We start from the raw sequence: 20,280 nt of genomic DNA, 5'->3' as shown, positions 1-20,280 counted from the left end.
TCAGTACTGCCAATGTCCAACACTAGTCAGCAATCTCACCTGTACTCCCATCCATTGTTGACAATTTAGCCATTTCTCCCCGTTCTTGACTCCCCTCCCTACCTCCCCTCCATTACCCTCTCCTCTCGCAGGCCCGGCCGTGCTACACTAAATAAATCATCCCTGGAATTTTCCACTGATTTCATCCAATGAAATAAGCCCTATGCCCTATTCTTTTACCAAATAATATGTACAAAAAAGGAAATAAGGTAAGTGATGGTGCCATACGCCTGGAATTGGCTAATTATCACCTGACAACACCTTACGTGCACTCGTTCGCTAATTTTCGCTGATTATTTCCCCTTGAAATATGCCGTATAATCTAGTCTCGTAATAAAAATATATATAAGAAAGGAAGGGAGAAGCCTAAATGATATTTACATTCACCTGGAACTACCTAATTTATTATGTATTGTCTAGATTTCCTGCCAATCATTTCATTGCGTATATATTAGCAGGTGTCACCACGTTGACATTGGCAGCATTGCACTCCCCCTAGGCAGGCCACCACACTGTATTCAGTTTACTGTCGTCTTTCAAGGTGAAAGCACGTTGGATTCGCGCCTGTCCAATTCCGCCGCTTTTTAGCCCCATGCAAAGGGCCCTGTGACCTCTACCCCCTACTAAACCTCGTTTGGAAAGGGGTAAAGGGCTAAGTGACTGCTGTGGAACGTCAACTGGCTAATTTGTCAATGAAAATGATAGACAGTGACTACAATCTTTCTGGTGAGTAAAACAGTGCAAGTGGAAATGTAAATAATGTGTAAACAGCAAGTGAAAGCAATGAATGTAAATATAAGTGAACAGTGGAAAATAGTTTTATAAGTTACTGCAAGTGACAGTGCATAACACAGTGTAAATAAAATAGAAATGTAAATGATGTAAATAAAATAGAGAATGTAAAAAGAAATGTAAATGAGTAGTAATATAAGAATACGAGCATATATACTAGGAGTAATGAAAGTGAAAGTTTCACTCTAGCATGTATGAATACTATGAGTTATGAAAGTGGAAGTGAAAGTGACAGATTCACTCTCAACGCTAGTATACAGGACGAGAAAGTGAATGCTACATTTTACTGAAAGAGAAATTGAATACCTACAGTGACAATAAACTACTATTACTGAAGGAAACTTATGGATAAAGACTGTAGATATATATAAGTGTTATATAGTAATAGAAATATAAAGTGTGAGTGTTTTTATGAATAATAAATGACAGAACACCAAAAGCGAACAATTGCAAGCGGGAAGGTCATACGTGCTCGTAATTTTCATTGCTTTCACCGTTTTTTTTTTTTTCTTTCTTTCTTTTTGAGTATGGATTCCAAACTATTTGAGAATCATAGAAAAGTGTTTCTAGCGATAATATCAGGCTGTGGTAATCATATTACGGGTTGTCGGGAAGTGTAAAGTGGAGACTTCGTTACCCAACTTCAGAGATCTCCACAAGTCCTACGGTACTCAACAAAGGCTCAACAAACATCCCAAGAGAAAGCTGAAGGTATGTGCCATACGCATGTGATTTTAATATTCTAGGACTAAGAACTGATTTTTGGCAAATATTTTTAGAGACTCTGTCGGAGAGCGAATATGCCCGCGAGACACGCGGGTCAAGCAAAAACAACCCCGCGGTTTAGGGGTTAACAAACATGTGCACCAAAAATGGTAACATATAAGGAGGACCTTCTGCACCCAATTCTACATACCCCTTTCTGTAAGATTAGATTTTTTCATTTTTTCTTTTTAGTCATATGATTACTGTTCAAGCAATCAAGCAAGAATACCATCGACATGTAAAGGGTGGTAGAGCACAACACCAAAACTGGTTATCCTCAAAATTACAGTGGAATTGCCTAAACCGCGGTCTTATGAAACTGGGCACATGCCGCAATTTGAGAAATTCTGCAATTTAGAAATAACTAATCTTATGGGAAAAATTACATTTGAGTGTCATTTTTGGGAAGATGCCCCCCTTACCCCCAAACCAACATGAAACTGGTCACCAGCAAACTCAACAACCGGGAAAAGAAATTAAAGCCGTAAAGCATTTAATGGAAATGAACAATACTGTAAGATTCTTACCTGACTATGACTGATTACACTGCTTGAATGGATGGGGGAACAGGAAGGGGTTCCTTCTTATTACATCTAACTTTTGGGTGTAAGTTAATGATGGCTTCTTCTTCTTCCACTTCCTCAATGAAGTTGTAGGCTTAGGTGGGTTACAATTGGCCATGGTAAAAAACTGGACAGGTAGAGGGGGGGGGGGAGAAAAACAAAAAAAAAAGTACACCACACCAGAACCTCACACCCGTCAACAGAGAGGAGACAATGCAAGAGCACAGGCCAAGCAGCGGGGCTCTCATGAGCGTCCTTCATGCTTGGTGTGGGAGGGAAGCACTGATTGGCTTAGGGTAAGTGCTATACTTGAACATGATTGGTTTAGCAATTAATAGAGACCCTACTGAGTGATTGGACAGCCAATATTTTCAGCTGCTTGCTGACTGGTCAGCCGACACGGTAGCATTCTGGTGCAAATGCTTCACAGCCTGGGTGCTGGCTGCCTGCAGATTCCTCTAAAAATACACCTCAGCACCTGCTGTGATAAATAACTGGTTGATGAAGAAAACAATGCTTTAACTGTGGTATATTTTGTTAATTTGAGCTACTGAAGATTTCCATATTATTCCTCTTCTCCATATTTTTACACTGGGATAATCGCCAAAATATAATGCTGGCAAACCAAACTGCTGGTAGCTGCAAAATTGGGGGGTGCTGTGTTTTTTACTGGTGCTTTTTGCCCTTATAAATGGTTTGACTGGGCAGCATTTGGGTGCAATAATATTGACAGACCTTCTATGCAATTTTTCCAACTCCCTTTGATCCACCAAGAAGGAAATTAAGGAACATTAATGCGAAGGGAGCTAGCTGGTCTGCGAGTGAGTGTCGTCAGCTTTGCTAGGCAAGTTTTATTTGGCCCACATCCACACAAGGAGGTAAACCTAATTAGTATCCCGATGGAAACCACTTTCCCACATTATGGATATCAAGAACAACAACAATCTATACATTCAGCCAAAACTCCGGCAAAATTAAAAACCACAGGCAAAATAAGTAAACACAGCCGGTGTTAATCGACCTGGCATCATCTGACATCTTGTCCCAGATCTTTATCTGCTTCAAAATTAGCCTACCTGATGGAGAGGAAAATCTCATTTTTATATAGTTTTACTTATTATGAAACCACCATTTGTGCACATGTAGCATAACAGATGTTCAAAAACGCAAAGGAAAACCTTCACTTTCGAGGCTGAAATCATGAATTTATTTATACGAGGGAAAGTAAAAAATTGTCCGTACTTTCGCCATAAGTTTCTTTAGGTTGGCCGCACAGTCTTCAGTGCACGCATGCTAAAAGGTGGTACTCTTGTGGTTAAGTAACCAAGGTTTGATGTTAATCGCTCCATTTTTCTTTTTTGTGTTACAGAGTAAACATGACCGCTCCGCTGGCAGTGTGTACCAAGGAAGAACAGAGATCAGTGATTTGATTCCTCTGGTCTGAAGGTGTGTCAGGGGCTGAAATTCATTGCAGGCTTTCAGTGCAATACGGGGACAGCGCTCTACCACGTAGAAATGTATATGAATGGATCGAGTTCAAGAATGGCCGGACAAGCGTGAAGAATTAGAGGAAGCAGGACGCCCATCAACCTCCACCACTGATGTGAAGACTCAACAAGTGCGAGAGATGATTCTGGCAAACCAACGAGTGACCATTGATGAGGTGGCATGTTCTCTGCACATTAGTCATGGTTCTGCATACAAAATTATCCACGACAAGCTTCGCTTCCATAAAGTCTGTGCGAGATGGGTGCCAAGAGAGCTTACCGAAGCACATATGCACAATCACGTGGAGATCTGTCAACACTTACTAGACCAAAGGCGAAGCTTTTTTGGAGAGAATCACAGGAGATGAGACCTGGGTCCATCACTCTGAGCCAGAATCCAAAAGGCAGAGTATGGAATGGAAATACCCGGGATCGCCAACGACAAAGAAATTCAAGATTCAACCTTCCGCAGGAAAAGTGATGCTAACCGTTTTGGGGGACCCAAAAGGGCCTATACTGGAACATTACCTGGAAATGGGGTCTACAGTCACCAGTGTAGGCTACAGTGAAATGCTGGCCAACAAACCGAAACCAGCAATTCGCACCAAACGCCGAGGCCTATTGTCAAAGCAAGTGTTGTTGCATGACGATGCACGCCCACATGAGGCTGCCAGCACCGTTGAAACCATTGAAAACTTGAGTTTCGAGGTGCTGGAACACCCTGCATACAGTCCAGATCTCACCCCTTCTGACTATCACCTCTTTGAACCCCTTAAAGATGCTTTACGAGGTTGTTGATTTGCTATGAGCGAAGAAGTGGAGGAAGTGGTGCATAAATGGCTGCGTGACCAGCCGAAAACCTTCTTCTCCGATGGAATAAGCAAGCTTGTGGACCGCTGGAAGAAGTGCATCGAAAAGCAAGGAGACTATGTAGAAAAATGATGTAATTGTTCAACCCCTGCTTTTGTTTTAATAAATTACAGAAACAAAGAGTGTGGATAATTTTTGACTTTGCCTCGAAATTTTTGTGAATTACTGATACTGTATTGCAGCTGGGGTTGATGAGGTGTATGCAGAGATGCTTAAGTGTAGTGGAAAGAGTGGAATGAAGTGCTTGTTGGCGATATGTAAGAAGGCATAGATGAGTGAAACTGTCCCTGCAGAGTGGAAAAAGGCGGTGATTGTACCCCTGTACAAAAATAAAGGTGAGCAAAGTGAGTGGAAGAATTATCGTGGCATAAGTTTACTGAGTGTGGTTGGGAAGGTATATGGAAGAATTATTATAGAGAAAGTAAGAGAGATATCAGAAGTCCCAGGGAGTGATGAACAGGGCGGTTTTAGGAGTGGTGGAGGATGTGTGGATCAAGTATTTGAATGAGACAGATACCAGAGAAGGCTTGTGAGAAGGACCATAAGGTGTTTATGACATTCATGGATCTGGAAAAAGCATACGACAAAGTAGACAGAGAGGGATTGCGGAAAGTTTTGTGCATGTATGGTGTAGATGGTAAGCTGCTAGGTCCTGTCAAGAGTTTTTATGATGGTAGCAAAGCATGTGTAAGGGTTAACCCCTTAACCGCGGGGCGTCAGCTTGGGAGCAAGGGATCATACCGCGGGGTGTCGCTTTTGTGATTCTGTGTTATTTTGAATTCACCCGGGCTTCCAAGTGGGGGCTTGTATCATCTATCAGTACTGCCAATGTCCAACACTAGTCAGCACTCCTAATCTCATCTGTACTCCCATCCATTGTTGACAATTTAGCCATTTCTCCCCGTTCTTGACTCCCCTCCCTACCCCCCCTCCATTACCCTATCCTCTCGCCTGCCCGGCCGTGCTACGCTAAGTAAATCTTCCCTGGAATTTTTCACTGATTTCATCCATTGAAATAAGCCCTATGTCCTATTCTTATACCAAATAATATATACAAGAAAGAAATAAGGTAAGTGAGAGTGCCATACACCTGGAATTGGCTAATTATCACCTGACAACACCTCATGTGCACTCGTTCGCTAATTTTCGCTGTTTTTTTCCCCTTGAAATATGTCGTATAATCAATTTTCGTAATAAATATACGTGTAAGGAGGGAAGGGAGAAGCCTAAGTGATATTTACATTCACCTGGAACTACCTAATTTATAATGTATTGTCTAGATTTCCTGCCAATCATATCAGTGCTAGACAAAGCTGTTTCAAGATATAACATTGGTAGCTCTGAATATATATCTCCTAAGTAGGCCTCTAATCTATTTTCGTAATAAATATATGTGTAAGGAGGGAAGGGAGAAGCCTAAGTGATATTTACATTCACCTGGAACTACCAAATTTATAATGTATTGTCTAGATTTCCTGCCAATCATATCAGTGCTAGACTTAGCTGTTTCAAGAAGTAATATTGGTAACTCTGAATAACCCCTAGCAGGCCTCCACGCTGGTCCTCCGTTATCAGTTCACTCTCAACTTCCGAAGCGAGAGTACGTATGTTTCTTCTTGCTGACTTCAAGGCCTTTTTTCACCCCCATGCAAATGGCCCTGTGACCTTTACCCCCTACTAAACCTCGTGTGGAAAGAGGTAAAGGGCTGACAATTGATAAAAGAGTGACTACGATCTTTCTATTGAGTAAAACAGTGCAAGTGGAATTGTAAATAATGTGTAAATAATGTGTAAACAGCAAGTGAAAGTAATGAATGTAAATATACGTGAACAATGGAAAATAGTTTTATAAGTTATTTCAAGTGACAGTGCACAACACAGTGTAAATAAAATAGAAATGTAAATAACGTAAATAAAATAGAGAACGTAAATAGAAATGTAAATGAGTAGTATTATAAGAATACGAGAATATACCCTAGGAGTAATGAAAGTGAAAGTTTCACTCTAGCATGTCTGAATGCTATGAGTTATGAGAGTGAAGATGAAAGTGACATTCACTCTCAATGCCAGTATACTGTACAGGACGAGAAAGTGAATGCTACGTATTTTACTGAAAGAAATTGAATCCCTACAGTGACAATAAACTAATACTACTGAAGGAAACTTATGGATAAAGACTGTAGATATATATGTTATATAGTAATAGAAATATAAAGTGTGAGGGGTTTTATGAATAATAAATGACAGACTACCAAGAGCGAACTAGTGCCAGTGCGACGATCAGACGCGCTCGTAATTTCCATTGCTTTCACAGTGTTTTTTTTTTTGAGTATGGATCCCAAACTACTTGAAAATTGTAGAATAGTGTTTATAGTGTTTGTATCTGGCTGTGGTAATCATATTATGGGTTGTCGGGAAGTGTAAAGTGGAGACTTCGTTACCCTACTTCAGAGGTCTCCACAAGTCCTACGGTAACCGACGAAGGCTCAACAATCATTCCAGGAGAAAGCTGAAGGTATGTGCCATAAGCATATGTAATTTTATTATTCTAGGACTAATAACTGATTTTTGGCAAATATTTTTTGAGAGTCTGTCGGAGCCCAAATAACCCCGCGGCACACGCAAGTCATTGGTAAACAAGCCCGCGGTGTAGGGGTTAATGGGCATCTAAGTGAATGGTTCACGATTGGTGTGGGCATGCGACAAGGTTGTGTGATGTCCCCATGGTTGTTCAATATATACAGTATATATGGATGGGGTGATGAGAGAAGTAAAACATGAGTAATGGAGAAAGCGATGGCACTGGTGATAGATGGAATGTCTCAAATTTGTTGTATGCTGGTGATGCAGAACTGCTTGCAAGTACCAGACAAGAACTTGGTAGGCTGGTGCAGAGTTTTCCTGATGTCTGTGAGCGTCGTGCCTTGAGAGTAAATGCAGAGAAGAATAAAGTGAGGTTATTGAGAGAGAAGGTGACTCCCAGTGTGGTCACAGTGAATGGAGAGAGACTGGAACTGGTGAGAGAGTTCAAATACTTGGGTCCAGTGATAGAAAAGAGAGGAAAATAAGCAAAAGAAGAGGAAAGTACAGTGACACAGGGAAGAAAAGTAGCTGGTGCAATGAAGGCCTTGATAAGAAACAGTGGCTTGAGTGTTGCAGCTGCACGAGGATTACATGAGGGAGTGTTAGTGCCAACCTTAACATATGAGTGTGACACTATGGTGTGGCATGAAAATGAAAAGTCAAGAGTAAGAACAGCGGAGATGAGACTGCTGAGGAATGTATGTGGAGTACAGAGGGTGGATAGGATATGAAATAATGTGATTCGTGAAAGGTGTGAAGTGAGGAAGTCGGTGGACACCAGAATCGAAGAGTGTCCTGAGATGGTATGGTCATGTGGAAAGAGTGGATAACAATAGAGTGGTGAAAAAGGTATACCTGAGCGAATATGAAGGTGGGAGGAGGCGAGGTAGGCCAAGAAGGTGGGAGGAGGCGAGGTAGGCCAAGGAGAAGGTGGAGCGATATGGTGGATGAGTGTTTGAGGAAGAGAGATTAAGAAGTCGGTAAGGCTAGGGAACTGACAAGAGATCGAGCTAGCTGGATGAATGATGTGAGAAGTGCATGATCAGGGATTTCGGCTTCCCTTGTGAGCATGGCAGCGTCCGGATTGACTCACTTGGATACAATTGTGTGAAGCGGCAGAATGTGGTGAATGTTTTTGGCAAAATCCAGTAGAGCCAGGATTCTGGAGGCTTGAATAATGCGTGAATGGAAGCATGGCCTATGTGGATTGGGCAAGTTTGTGCTGTCTGGACATTGCTACTCCTCACCCTGCCCTTGGATGGGAAAGGAGGTCCGGATGATGATGATAATGTATTGCAAATTGTTGCATGATGTTGCCACATATTATGAATTCACTGTTTAGAAATATGCGATTTAGAAATCCCACTGTATTACAGCTACAGCAGATCTATGCATATCACTGGAAACTTGTGAAAAAATAATTAGTTACTCGACTGATATTTCTCAAAACTTGCTATTATACTGTATTGCAGAAAAAAATCGTCATATTGAATGTCAAAACTGATTTCTCAGAAACTATTACAGTACTCTTACAATGGATAGGTGCATATTATCAGAAATCTTATTTAAAAAAAAAAAAGGTAATAAGTGTTACTTATGTGACTTCTCAATACTTGCCATTATTGAAAAAAAAAAAAAAAAAAAAAAAAGTGACAAACTGAGCATCAAAACTGGTTTGTCTTGAAACCATTAAAACTAGAGCAAACCAACACACATTGCTGGAAAGCTTACAGAAAACCAGTAGGTGATACTAAGGTAGCAACACACATTGCTGGAAAGCTTACAGAATACCAACAGGTGATACTAGGGTAGCTTTCCTCCCCTAATTTAGCATGCTTTAATATCAGTCGAGTGTGATGGTGACAAGCCTAATGGTTTCCGGGAAGCCAGGAAACCATTTACAATGCTGGGTGGTAATCATATAACCAGCACATAGGTGTTCCATACAGGTCAACAAGTGAGTTGGTGGAGGGTTAGTGCCCCTCCCCATACAACAGCAAACTCAAAGTCAAATGGCCACCTCTTACCAGATTATGGCATCTGGCTATAGATAGACAGACAGAGCATGATGACACACTTCTTTTAGCTAAAATAACACCATTAGCCAGTTTGCTTGCTCAAACACATTCCACACTTTCAGTTGTGGATGTTTATAACTTATATTCAGCTCAGGAGAGACCTCCTTGCTGTGAAGGGTTAACCTCTTCACTATGATAACATCCTATTTTATTCTTATCATCTCCAGAGGGGTTACACATTTTTTCATTAGCCACTAATCTATTAGGTATGGTCTCCTAAATTGAATAATATGGTCTGACATTAGCTATCATCACCATCATTATTTTTTTCCCAACTAAAGATGAGGTTAGGAAGGATCCAGAAACAATAGAAAGGTACAAAAGTGGGAGAACTATCAGCAGGCATACCGAGTGAATCAGGCCACATTATCATTCAGGAATCATTCAAGCCCCTTTGAATCCTGGCACCACCTCACACATGTCAACAACACAGAATATGTTGCCATTTTTCTACATAAATATGGTTCTTACACACCTGCCAAACAGTCATTTCACTAATTTTATTAAAAAAAAAAAAAAAAGTCATGTGGTGCTCCAAACACAGAGTATTACATTCAATCAACTCAATCCCTCAGTTACATGCTCATCAATTTCCATATCTCACTTTCTTGCACACTCATTTACCATATCCATCAGTCTTCTTGTCCCGCCATGCTTCCTTTCATCTTCAAACTCAATCCTATATAGTCCTTTATACATCTTATCCAGATCCATTCCCTCATATGACCATACCATATAGACAAACTCTCTCTACCCTTGTATCAATATATACAAAGGTAGAAGTGTGTGCTTAGGGTCTGGGCATCCTTCTGCTTAAAAAATCATGTGGAGGTAGCCATATAAAATGCTGTTGCCATACTCAATAGGTGAAGATGAGAGATCAGGATACACTAATTTTCAAATCATAAGAGGAACTGATTTTTGAAACTGATGTTCGATCATCCTCATTGAATGTCATTCTTCACCCATAACTTGAGGTGGACACTATGAGAAATTAAGATACACCAAATAACTTTCAGGTCATAAAAGGAACTGATTTTGGAAACTCATGTTCTATCCTCCTCATCTGATGTCATTCTTCACCCATGACCTGAGGTGAAAACTTGACCAAACACAGAAAGATATTACAATTTTGCAGTCTACTAATAACTGCTTCATGATACAACCAGTTCTTATGTCAAAAGGAACACATCATAAATCTAAAATAACTGTCACAATCTAACATCAGTATAAAAAAAATGTACCTGCAATGATACTTTTTCTACTATAACCATTACCGATTTTCCTGTACTGAAATAACCAATCCCATATGAGCCCCTACTGAGGTGTAGGGAACCTTAGATTAAGATACCATAGGTTAGTTTGACACCAACCCAGTGTGCCTAAGATGACTATTTTATCAGGTTTGACATCTGATAACTTATTTTCCAGCTAAGACAAACTTTTTAAACTAGAGGGGTGAAATATGGCAAGAAACTCCTTCAACATGAGAGGCTTTTCTTAACATGTATAAAATCTGGTACTAAAACAGCAACAATAAACTAAGGTGGAGTAATGGGGTTAAAGGATAGGTTACTAGCCTACATCTCTGTTGGCATAAAATGATCCTTATACTTGCAGCTGCCACTTTGGGGGTCAAACTGCAAGTAGCATATGATCCTTAGATCACTACACCATATGACATGCAATTTATCCTCACCTCCATAGGTCTAACAATATATGTCTGATACTCTGTGCCTACACCCTGTTGGCACAACATGATCCTAATACTTGCAGCTGCATCTTTGGGAGACAAACCTGCATGTAGCATATGATCCTAAGATCACTACACAATTTATCCTTAACCCCTTGAATCTAATAATATGTCTTATATACTGTAATTACGGCAACATTCAAATTTATCCAGCTTTGGGAGATAAATAGCGCTGTGACAAATAACCAAAAACACATATTACACATATACTGTATCAGGAAACATTAAGTACACACACATCTTATAGTTGTGAGTCCCATGTGGCAACCACTGCTGATGAAACTTCATGTTGACATTTCCTAAACCTTACATCCAAACAATTATGGCAGTGGTTCCTAACCTTTTAAAGGTGGCACCCTCCTGTAATATGTAGTCCTCATCTCCACCTCTCCCCCTGCACCATCCTACCTTAAATAGATTGCATATTTTTCAGTTAGCTACCGTACATTCAAATAATTATTCCTTGATTACATGAACAAAATAAAAGAGAAAAGTATCACTACTTTATAGCATATACGGTGATATAATATGAAGAATATTATCACACTATCACCTACAGTTGTGCCTCGTTATACGACAGAGGTGCGTCAAACGAAGACCTATGGCATAATGAATAATTGCATAATGAGGTCAATATAACATGGGATTAATGGGGCTAGGGAGGGTGAACTCAACCGCAAAGCCTGATATGACCTAAAAAAAAATAAATAAATAAAAGCTCTGCCACCCACCTGAAGTCTGTCCTATGCCAGTAGGAGTTGTCTCCAAGGGTCCCCTACCTCCAAGGATGGGGGATAGTTGGAGGGCCTGGACAACCACTTCACAAAAAAAGATATAGTATTACTTTACTCAATATCACACACTGCACTATTTATTAAGTACCTGCACTTTTATGTGGCAAAAGAAGTGGTGTTTCAGTGGCCTTTCATGCACAAAATAAAAGGCAATGATCACAGCCAGTGTACACATTGGGTGGGCATCTTGGTTCAGTCAGCTGTGTAGAAGTCTAAAAAGGGGATGATAATTCTGTAAGGTTGACTCAATTTCCATGCCACAAGTTTTAGTATTTCACACACAAAAAGTATCCATCCATCATCTAATCCTACGTTGCCCATAAGAAGTGTAAGAGCCTGGGGCTAGGCAAGTTGGTCCTGACATTTAAGATGAAAGTGATCTCACTCATCCCTGAGTGGCATTATGTGAGCAATAAACCCCAACCATCCCTTGGACATAAACCTTCACCGGCTCAGTCCGATTGGAGCCCTGTAATTACCCACTAAACCACCAGGAGCCATAATTTGGTTATATGGTTACGACCCAGCGTAGTAAATGGTTTCCTGGTGTACAGGAAACCATTTGGCTTGTCACTCAGTGTAGAGTCACCCATAGGCAGATGGATGAGGAAAGAATGAAGGAAAGAAAGACAGAAGAGGGAGCGTAAAGCCACCCATAGGCAGAAGGATGAGGAAAGAATGAAGGAAAGAAAGACAGAAGAGGATGGAAGGAAAGAAGGATCAAGGAGATGAAAGGGCAGACACCCAAGAGCAGCACTACATCGAGTGTGTGGATGGTGTATCACGCCACTTAATACTGCAAACTGCACCATCTGTTAAGCACCTGCGCTGTTATTTGGCAATAACAAGTGTTTCAGTGGCCTTTCATGCAAGAGTAGAGGCCCAAAGGGAGGAGGAGGATTATATAAGGTTGACACGATTAACAAGTCAAGTTTCAGTATTTCACATGCAATAAAGTATCACTTCACTTAATACTGCACGCTGTACTATCAGAACTTGCACTATTATTTGGCAGTATGGTGTTTCAGTGGCCTTTCATACAGAAACTTGAATGAAATGCAACGATCACAACAAATGTCAACTACGGGTGGCCATTTTGACTTGAGTCACCGCGTCCGCACAAGATTCTCAGTGGCAGCTGTCAATAATATCATTGTAGTGAAACTGCTATTAATTTTTTAACGTCCTACTGAAATAGGGTATAGCTGTTTAATTATCGTTGTAATGATTTATCACACGACGGGGGCATCGTATAACGAGGCAGCACTGTATCATAAAAATGGTGGTGGTTATCACTGGAATCATCTGTGATCAATTATCAAAATAGTGCAAATCATTACACAGGCCTAAACTGTATAAACATAATGACAATGATTGGCAATTCTTTAAATGTAAAATTCATTAAACTGTTTATGATTTCTTGGATACTAAAGCATGAAAAGAAGCGCAGACAAACTCCCTCACTGGAGCATGTAAAGAAGCACGGACAAACTCCCTAACTGAAGCATGTAAAGAGCACAGACAAACTCCCTAACTTTCTAACATTTTTATTGTCTTATGTTTTGTTACATATACCCTTTCACCTAACTTCATACATTGTGCAACAAATTAGCTTCTCTGGTTAATTCTCTTAAATGAAACTTCCCATGAGGAACAAGAATAATTACAGTTGAAAAGCCCATTCATCTACTATCCAGCCTTGGGCTTCTCCATCAAGAACATATGGGCCTAGAGGCAGGTTACTCACTCCAGACAATGTGACAAAGGTGACCCATCGTTCACCCCTATGCAGCACTACTTGAGCAATAAGCCCTAATCCTTCCCACTTAAACTCATATGGATCATATCCAACTGTAGTCCCTCAACTCACTAGATAAGGCATCCATTCACAACCAATTCATCAATAGAAATTTTTAGTTACTATTTACTATAATAAGGTGCATAGCAAATGCTTCTCATCAAGCCCCCAAATTATACCATTATGTTGAGTATACTGTAGTTTAAGCAAAGCCAGAAGAGTCATAGCAAAAGAGCAATGCATAATGCCCTATTACAGTACAACCATCTGTAGAAATATATATGGGCAAAACATTGGTCCTGTGACATCTAATATATAGTAGAAGCAACAGGAAAAGAAAACCAATATCCCCTGGACATAAGAACTCTGGCAATTCATGTTAAGTTATTCTTACTCTCTTCCTCTTAGATGTTTATCAAACTCAGTCCACCTCTTAAAACTTTACGGCCAACTAGCACGGTTCTGTTAGTGACCAACAGGAGGAGAAGAGTAGGTCACAGAATGTACTGGAAGCATATCATCCACTCCAATCAACTTGAGTAATGGACAGAGTGCCTCACGTTGCTCACCAGACAGCTTGATCTGCAAACAGACAAATGTTGACCTGTGGATTATCTGCATTTTTTTTTTTTAATGCCACCCAATGGGATGGCACTTTATCACAGGGGGCTGCAGCTTAATTCACTTATACTGTATTCAGTTTCTCAGCTGTAGAATGAATTGGTCTACATTACTACAATTTTAAACCATCCAAAACCTAACCCCAATAGCCTCACTTCTTGCCTGATACAGAATACTGACATCATGTTACCATCCCCTACAAACAACTTCAACCGATACATTCTCGATACATCAAACTAATTGGGATGAAAGGCTCATGATACAGCCAATGTTCATTAACCCCTTAAGACTGCAATTATTTCAGGCAGAGTACGCCCCCAGCTGCAATTCGAGGGTGTTTTGGTGACTTTCACCAAGGGCAAATTGATTGTGTTCTGGCTAAAGAGGAAGAATTTACATACCTGATAACACAATCCGCACCCCCATAGGCCTAATGGTTTCCACACAATCGTGCGTCAAAGTTTAAAAAAGTTTATAATACAGTAGTTACCCCTCGAAAACAATCTAAAACGTGAAAATTTTGACAACTACCTATTTTTCTTATTGAAGCAGGTCATTTCAAAGTGTTTTGTCACACCAACCATAAAAACAGGTGTATGTAGGTGTGGGGAGATTACTAGGTTGTGGGGAGATAAAGTAGGCTGTGGGGAATAGGCTTACAGGTACGGGGGTTGGAAAAATAACCAACTTTTGTATGAAGAGAAAGCATGTCAGTGTGTTCTGTAACATCTTGGCGGCCTGATACCTCGCAGGGGTCTGTAGGGGGTGTGAGGGTAGTGAGGGACAAGGAGGGAGGGATGGGGTGGGGTTCGGGAGGGACACAAAGCTAACAAGGTGGGAGGAGGGATAAGAGTGGGTGAGAAGGGACACAGGTGGTGGTGGGAGGAGAGATGCAGGTGCATGGAGAGGTTGGAGGGTGATGGAGGACAAGGAGGAAGTGAGGTAGAGGGTGGCACCAACATGGTCCAGAGCGAGGCATGCTTCCCCCCACTGCCAGGGTTGGTCCGATCCCCCCTCACGCCACATACGTCACAATCGGGGAGGAGGAAGCGCTCTACAGTCTTTTACAGGTCCCGCTCAATTGATGCGATTAGGCTATTTGGCATAAAACTCTCATCACATCAATTGATGCGATTAGGCATTAAGGGGTTAAGGAAAAATATAATAACTAGGTTCAATTTACACTAAACCTTGTTCAGTGTATACCTAAAGGAAATACATGCTATCACACATTTATTTAGATTTTGTTTGGGTTGGTAGTGCATTCACTGATGTCATATAGATAAATATTCCTCTTCGTTCTGCCTGTCTGCTTGTGGGTGACTATACACTGAGTGACAAGCCAATGGTTTCCTGTACACCAAGAAACTATTTACTATGCTGGGTAGTAACCATATAGCCAAATTTTGGCACCTAGTGGCTTAGTGGGTAATTATGGTGCTTCAATTGGACTGAGCCAGTGAAGGTTTATATCCAAGAGGTGACTGGGGTTTATTGCTCACGTAATGCCACTCAGGGATGAGTGAGGCTGGTCACTCTCATCTTAAATGTCAGGACCAACTTGCCTAGCCCCGGGCTCCTGTGCTGCTCATGGGGCAACGTAGGATTGGATGATGCAAGGAGGGATGGATAAAATATTTTCAGTCAGTAATAAAAAACTCTACGGGCTACGTTTATGTGAAGCTACAGAATTTGGTGGATGTTCTGGGTGTAGATAGACCCAGGATTCCAGGGCCTTGAATGATGTGAATGGAAGTGTGGCCCATTGGATCGGCAAACTTAGGCTGTTTGGACGTTGCTACTCCTCACTCTATCCTAGGGTGGGGGAAAAAAAAAAAAAAAAAAAAAAACTGTCCTTTTGCTCAGTCTGGTGGCCACTTCACTTCAATAAACCAACCTTTTGTTTAATGTATTTGAAGGATGTTCAGCAGGCTCACAGAGGTCAACACTGCCAAAGTTTGGGTTACCAAGATCTGATGAAGTGAGAATTTACAAGAATTTGCTCCATGCCTCTCACTCTACTGGATGCACAGACTTCCATAAACCAGTATCTCTTTCATAATGTTCTTCAGCCTTCCTGGCCACCCCCTTCCTCTCACTCCCTGATCTGAACATCAACTTTACCAATCTCTCTTCATTCATTCTCTCCATATGAGCCACCACATTTTAACACAGCCTGGTCTGCCCATTCTATCAACCTACAGGGTGTTTTCACTCACTCCTTCCTACAGTGTAATTTCTCATACAGTACTATCAAACCACATCTCACTCAGCATACTTATTTAGGCATTCCATTTCCAACACTTCCAATCTTTTCTGGTCCAAGTGTAGAAGAATCATGTCATAGATCCATACAGAAAAGTCATTATCACTATGCCTTCATACATACCCACCTTAACCATGTAGGCGCTAATTTTTTCCTCCACACACTTCTCCACTCTCAATACTTTTGCCCCTTCCCTTAATCCAAGGTTTACTTCACAATCTCCATCTGCCACTACTTCCACCCCACTTACCTCCAGCACTTCACTTCCTCCAAACCTCCCTAATAAAGACTTTTGTACTGCTCTATTCTCACCTATCTCATCATCTTGCTCTTTCTCACATTTATTCTCAACTTCTCTCCCTTCTCCAAACTTTGATATTAACAGCCAATGTATACTTGGTGAACAGCCAACCAGTGCTATATTATTTGCAAACAACTGAGTTTCTTCCCAGTTTCCCCCTCTCCTGGCATCCCTTTAACCCACTCCACCACAGGATGTAACTTCAGTCTTATTCATGCTGCCACAAAAAGATTCCATTCAGTGTGGGGAAGACCTCTTATGGTAAAGAAGTTAGTTTAAGCTAACTTTACTTTGAAAACTTTATCCCAAGCTGGATAAAATCATCTAGTGGTAGAAAAAATATCACTATCATCATCATCATCTAATCCTGTGTTGCTCCCATGAAAAGCATAGGAGCCCAGGGCTAGGCAAGTTGGTCCTGACATCTAAGATGACAGTGACCAGCCTCACACATCACTGATTGGCCTTACGTGAGCAATAAAACCTAACCATCCCTTGGATATAAACATACACAGGCTCAATCTGATTGGAGTGCCTTAATTATCCACTAAACCACCAGGCGCCACAATTTGGTTGTATGGTTAACACCCAACATAGTCAATGGTTTCCTGGTGTACGGGAACCATTTGGCTTGTCACTCAGTGTAGAGTCTCCCACTGACAGAAAGAAGAGGAAAAAATGAAGGAAAGAAGGACAGAAGAGGAAGAAAGCAAAGAGGAAGGGAGAGAGAAAAGGGCAGTTACCTGAGAGCAGCACTACATCAAGTGAGTGGATGGTGAGAGTTAAAAGAATAAAATGTAAAAATATGTTTTTGGATGGATGGGATTTTTCTTGCCCTTCTACTCACCACCACTGCATCTTCTCACACCTGCCCACTCATGAACAAACTGTACAGCCAGTTACATAACTAATTTTTAATGCAGCTCCATCTTTACCTCAAATCATTCACCCACCCCTTTCCCACTCACATACATGACCTACTCCCTATTCTTAAATATACTTACATTGCATCACTTTTATTATTCTATTTCTGTGTCTGCCCTTCTCTCTTCCTACTTCTCCCTTCCCTTCCCGGCACTTTTTCTTACTCTTCCACTTCAGGTGACTCTACACTGAGCGACATGCCTAATGTTTCCTGTAACCCAGAAAATAATTTACAATGATGGATGGCAACCATGTAACAAGATTACAAGATTGAGTGGATCTTGCTATGGTGCCCATTAACCTCTTTGCGCCCATGCCACATGGCGTCATGTAGCCCACCCATCCCACTCTCCTGACCATACACGTGTATAAAAAATACTTCAAAGAAAGTACTTATTTTGTCTTCAGTAAAGTGTCATTATATTCCCTTTCCTTATAAATGCAACATATGGTATATAACAAATATATTCAATATATACACAAAAAATACTTCACAGAAAATACTTATTTTTTCTTCAGTAAAGTGTCTTTATGTTCCCTTTCCTTATAAATGCAACATACCATATACAGTATATATATATATATATATATATATTCATTACATACACACATCTTACTGTAAGTCGGGGGGTTTGAGGGGCTTCATGAAGTAAGTGTAGGTGTTTTTCTATTTTTTTCTTGACTTTCATGAAACACCACCTGGCCCTGGCTGTGATTCCTCTGCCATTTCTGTGTGCCACACCCTGAAATGATCCATGCAGCACAGACCTGGAAACCCAGGGCACCCGAGGCAGTAGTAGACTGTGTCCTTTCTCTTCTTTTCCTTCTTGGCGCACAATTGGCATCTCTCTTGCTTCCCTGGCTTCTCATGGCACACCCAGGCATGACACAGTTCTTTTGCTTGGACTGCTTTCACAGACCTTTTCTTTTTCATGGTCTCCTTGCATCTGATGAAAGCCTCAGTACAACGACTATGCGCACACAACCACTGATGACTGACATCCAATATGTTCTGAAGAAATTTCCCTTTGTTTTGAAAGCCATTTCTGTACACAATGAATTAATTCGGGAGAATGTGAAAAATGAAATGGGTCATGGTTTCATGAACCTGGCAAGGCCCATTTTTTGAAAGGCATATGGCTCCAGCAACTGGTCACCATATCTATGCTTCCCATTCTTTTGTTTATTTCTCAATATGCAGGGGATTACTGTAGAACAGGTTTTGCTCCAAAGTATGTCTTATGTTTCTCAACCATGCCAGCTGTGTATTTTGTGGTAAGTAGCTACTTTTTTTTTTGTCCACATGCTTCACAGTGAGGGTATTTCCTTGTCTGGCCAACACTGATTGATGCCTCTCTCACTTGTCACAATGCCCTTGGGAGGCCCTCTACCACTTCTCACTACCCCAATCATCATGGCATTACATGTTAGCAAGTAATCACTAAGTTGGAGACTGGTATACCAGTTATCTACCACAACATGTCAACCATGGAGACTGGTGTACCAGTTATCTACCACAACATGTCATCCAGGAGACTGGTATACCAGTTATCTGTCACAACATGTCAACCATGGAGACTGGTATACCAGTTATCTACCACAACATGTCGTCCAGGAGACTGGTATACCAGTTATCTGTCACATGTCGACCATGGAGACTGGTATACCAGTTATCTGTTAACATGCCAACCATGGTCTAATAAATCCTTCATGAGGTGCACGACAATGTCTTCTGATATGGTGAAGTTTTTTGCAGCGGGGTCATCTACTTTGAACTCTCCCTTGCCGCAGTAGATTTTAAAATCCCAGGAATAGCCATCACACCTATCACCAGAGGGACACAGTACAAACACTCTGATGCCAAAACATGCTCTTTTAGTTTCTATGAACTGTTTTCGTGTGTATACTGTATGTTTGTTACAATGAAAAAGTACAAATCACAGGAAAAAAATTGTTATAGTGGAAAATGTAGTGGAGTGGAGAAAGGGAAGAGGGAGGGAGAAGGGAGAAAGAAACGCGGTGCCTCGTGCCACAGCTCTATTTACGTGAATAACGGAGGCAGAAAGTTTATTTCGTGATGAAATCAGTGCCCTATTTTTTACTGAAAATTTTCATGATCATCATCATGTATATTTATCATGATGAAAAAAACTAATTCACAGGGAAAAATTCAGTTATAGTGGAAAATTTAGTATTTTCGATTAATTATGGACAGTACGTGCACAACTATTCTATTCACAATATTTTTTTTAAGGATTTATGTAGTAGTAATAGCTGTTGTAGTAGTGATAGTATTTGTAGTAGTAGTGGTAGTTGTAGTATTAGTAGCTGTAGTAGTGGTAGTTGTAGCAGTAGTAGTAGTAATAACAGTATTATCTGTAGTAGTTGTAATACCCAGACTTCTAGTCGCACAGTGGTTCCAGAATCGGGCGACAATGCAAGCCAAACATATATCTCCGTGTGTGTGTGTGTGTGTGTGTGTGTGTGTGTGTGTGTGTGTGTGTGTGTGTGTGTGTGTGTGTGTGTGAGAGAGAGAGAGAGAGAGAGAGAGAGAGAGTGTGTCGGTCTGTATGTCTGCAAAGTCCTGTCCAGATGAGCGGACAGTGCCCGACGGGCAAACATAGTTACCAAATCACGTTCCACACA

At 40.9% G+C, this 20,280-nt stretch overlaps 1 protein-coding gene across 3 annotated transcripts in view; it reads right to left on the bottom strand.

The window, feature by feature from the left end:
- Positions 1-10,694: 10,694 nt before the first annotated feature.
- The window catches only part of LOC145402093 (uncharacterized), a 130,996-nt gene continuing 121,410 nt past the window's right edge, over positions 10,695-20,280 (bottom strand). For all 3 annotated transcript variants that reach the window (XM_080274205.1, XM_080274203.1, XM_080274204.1), the window contains one exon: positions 10,695-14,104. In XM_080274205.1, the coding sequence (XP_080130331.1) occupies positions 14,088-14,104 (17 nt within the window). In that variant the 3' untranslated portion in view covers positions 10,695-14,087. The remainder of the gene's footprint in view (positions 14,105-20,280) is intronic.

Source organism: Coenobita brevimanus, chromosome 57, assembly GCF_032717465.1.
Source record: "Coenobita brevimanus isolate Jiangsu-jjx chromosome 57, ASM3271746v2, whole genome shotgun sequence".
Classification (NCBI taxonomy): domain Eukaryota; kingdom Metazoa; phylum Arthropoda; class Malacostraca; order Decapoda; family Coenobitidae; genus Coenobita; species Coenobita brevimanus.
The sequence above is the reverse complement of the archived record's forward strand: the minus strand, read 5'-3'. Positions and strand labels throughout refer to the sequence as shown.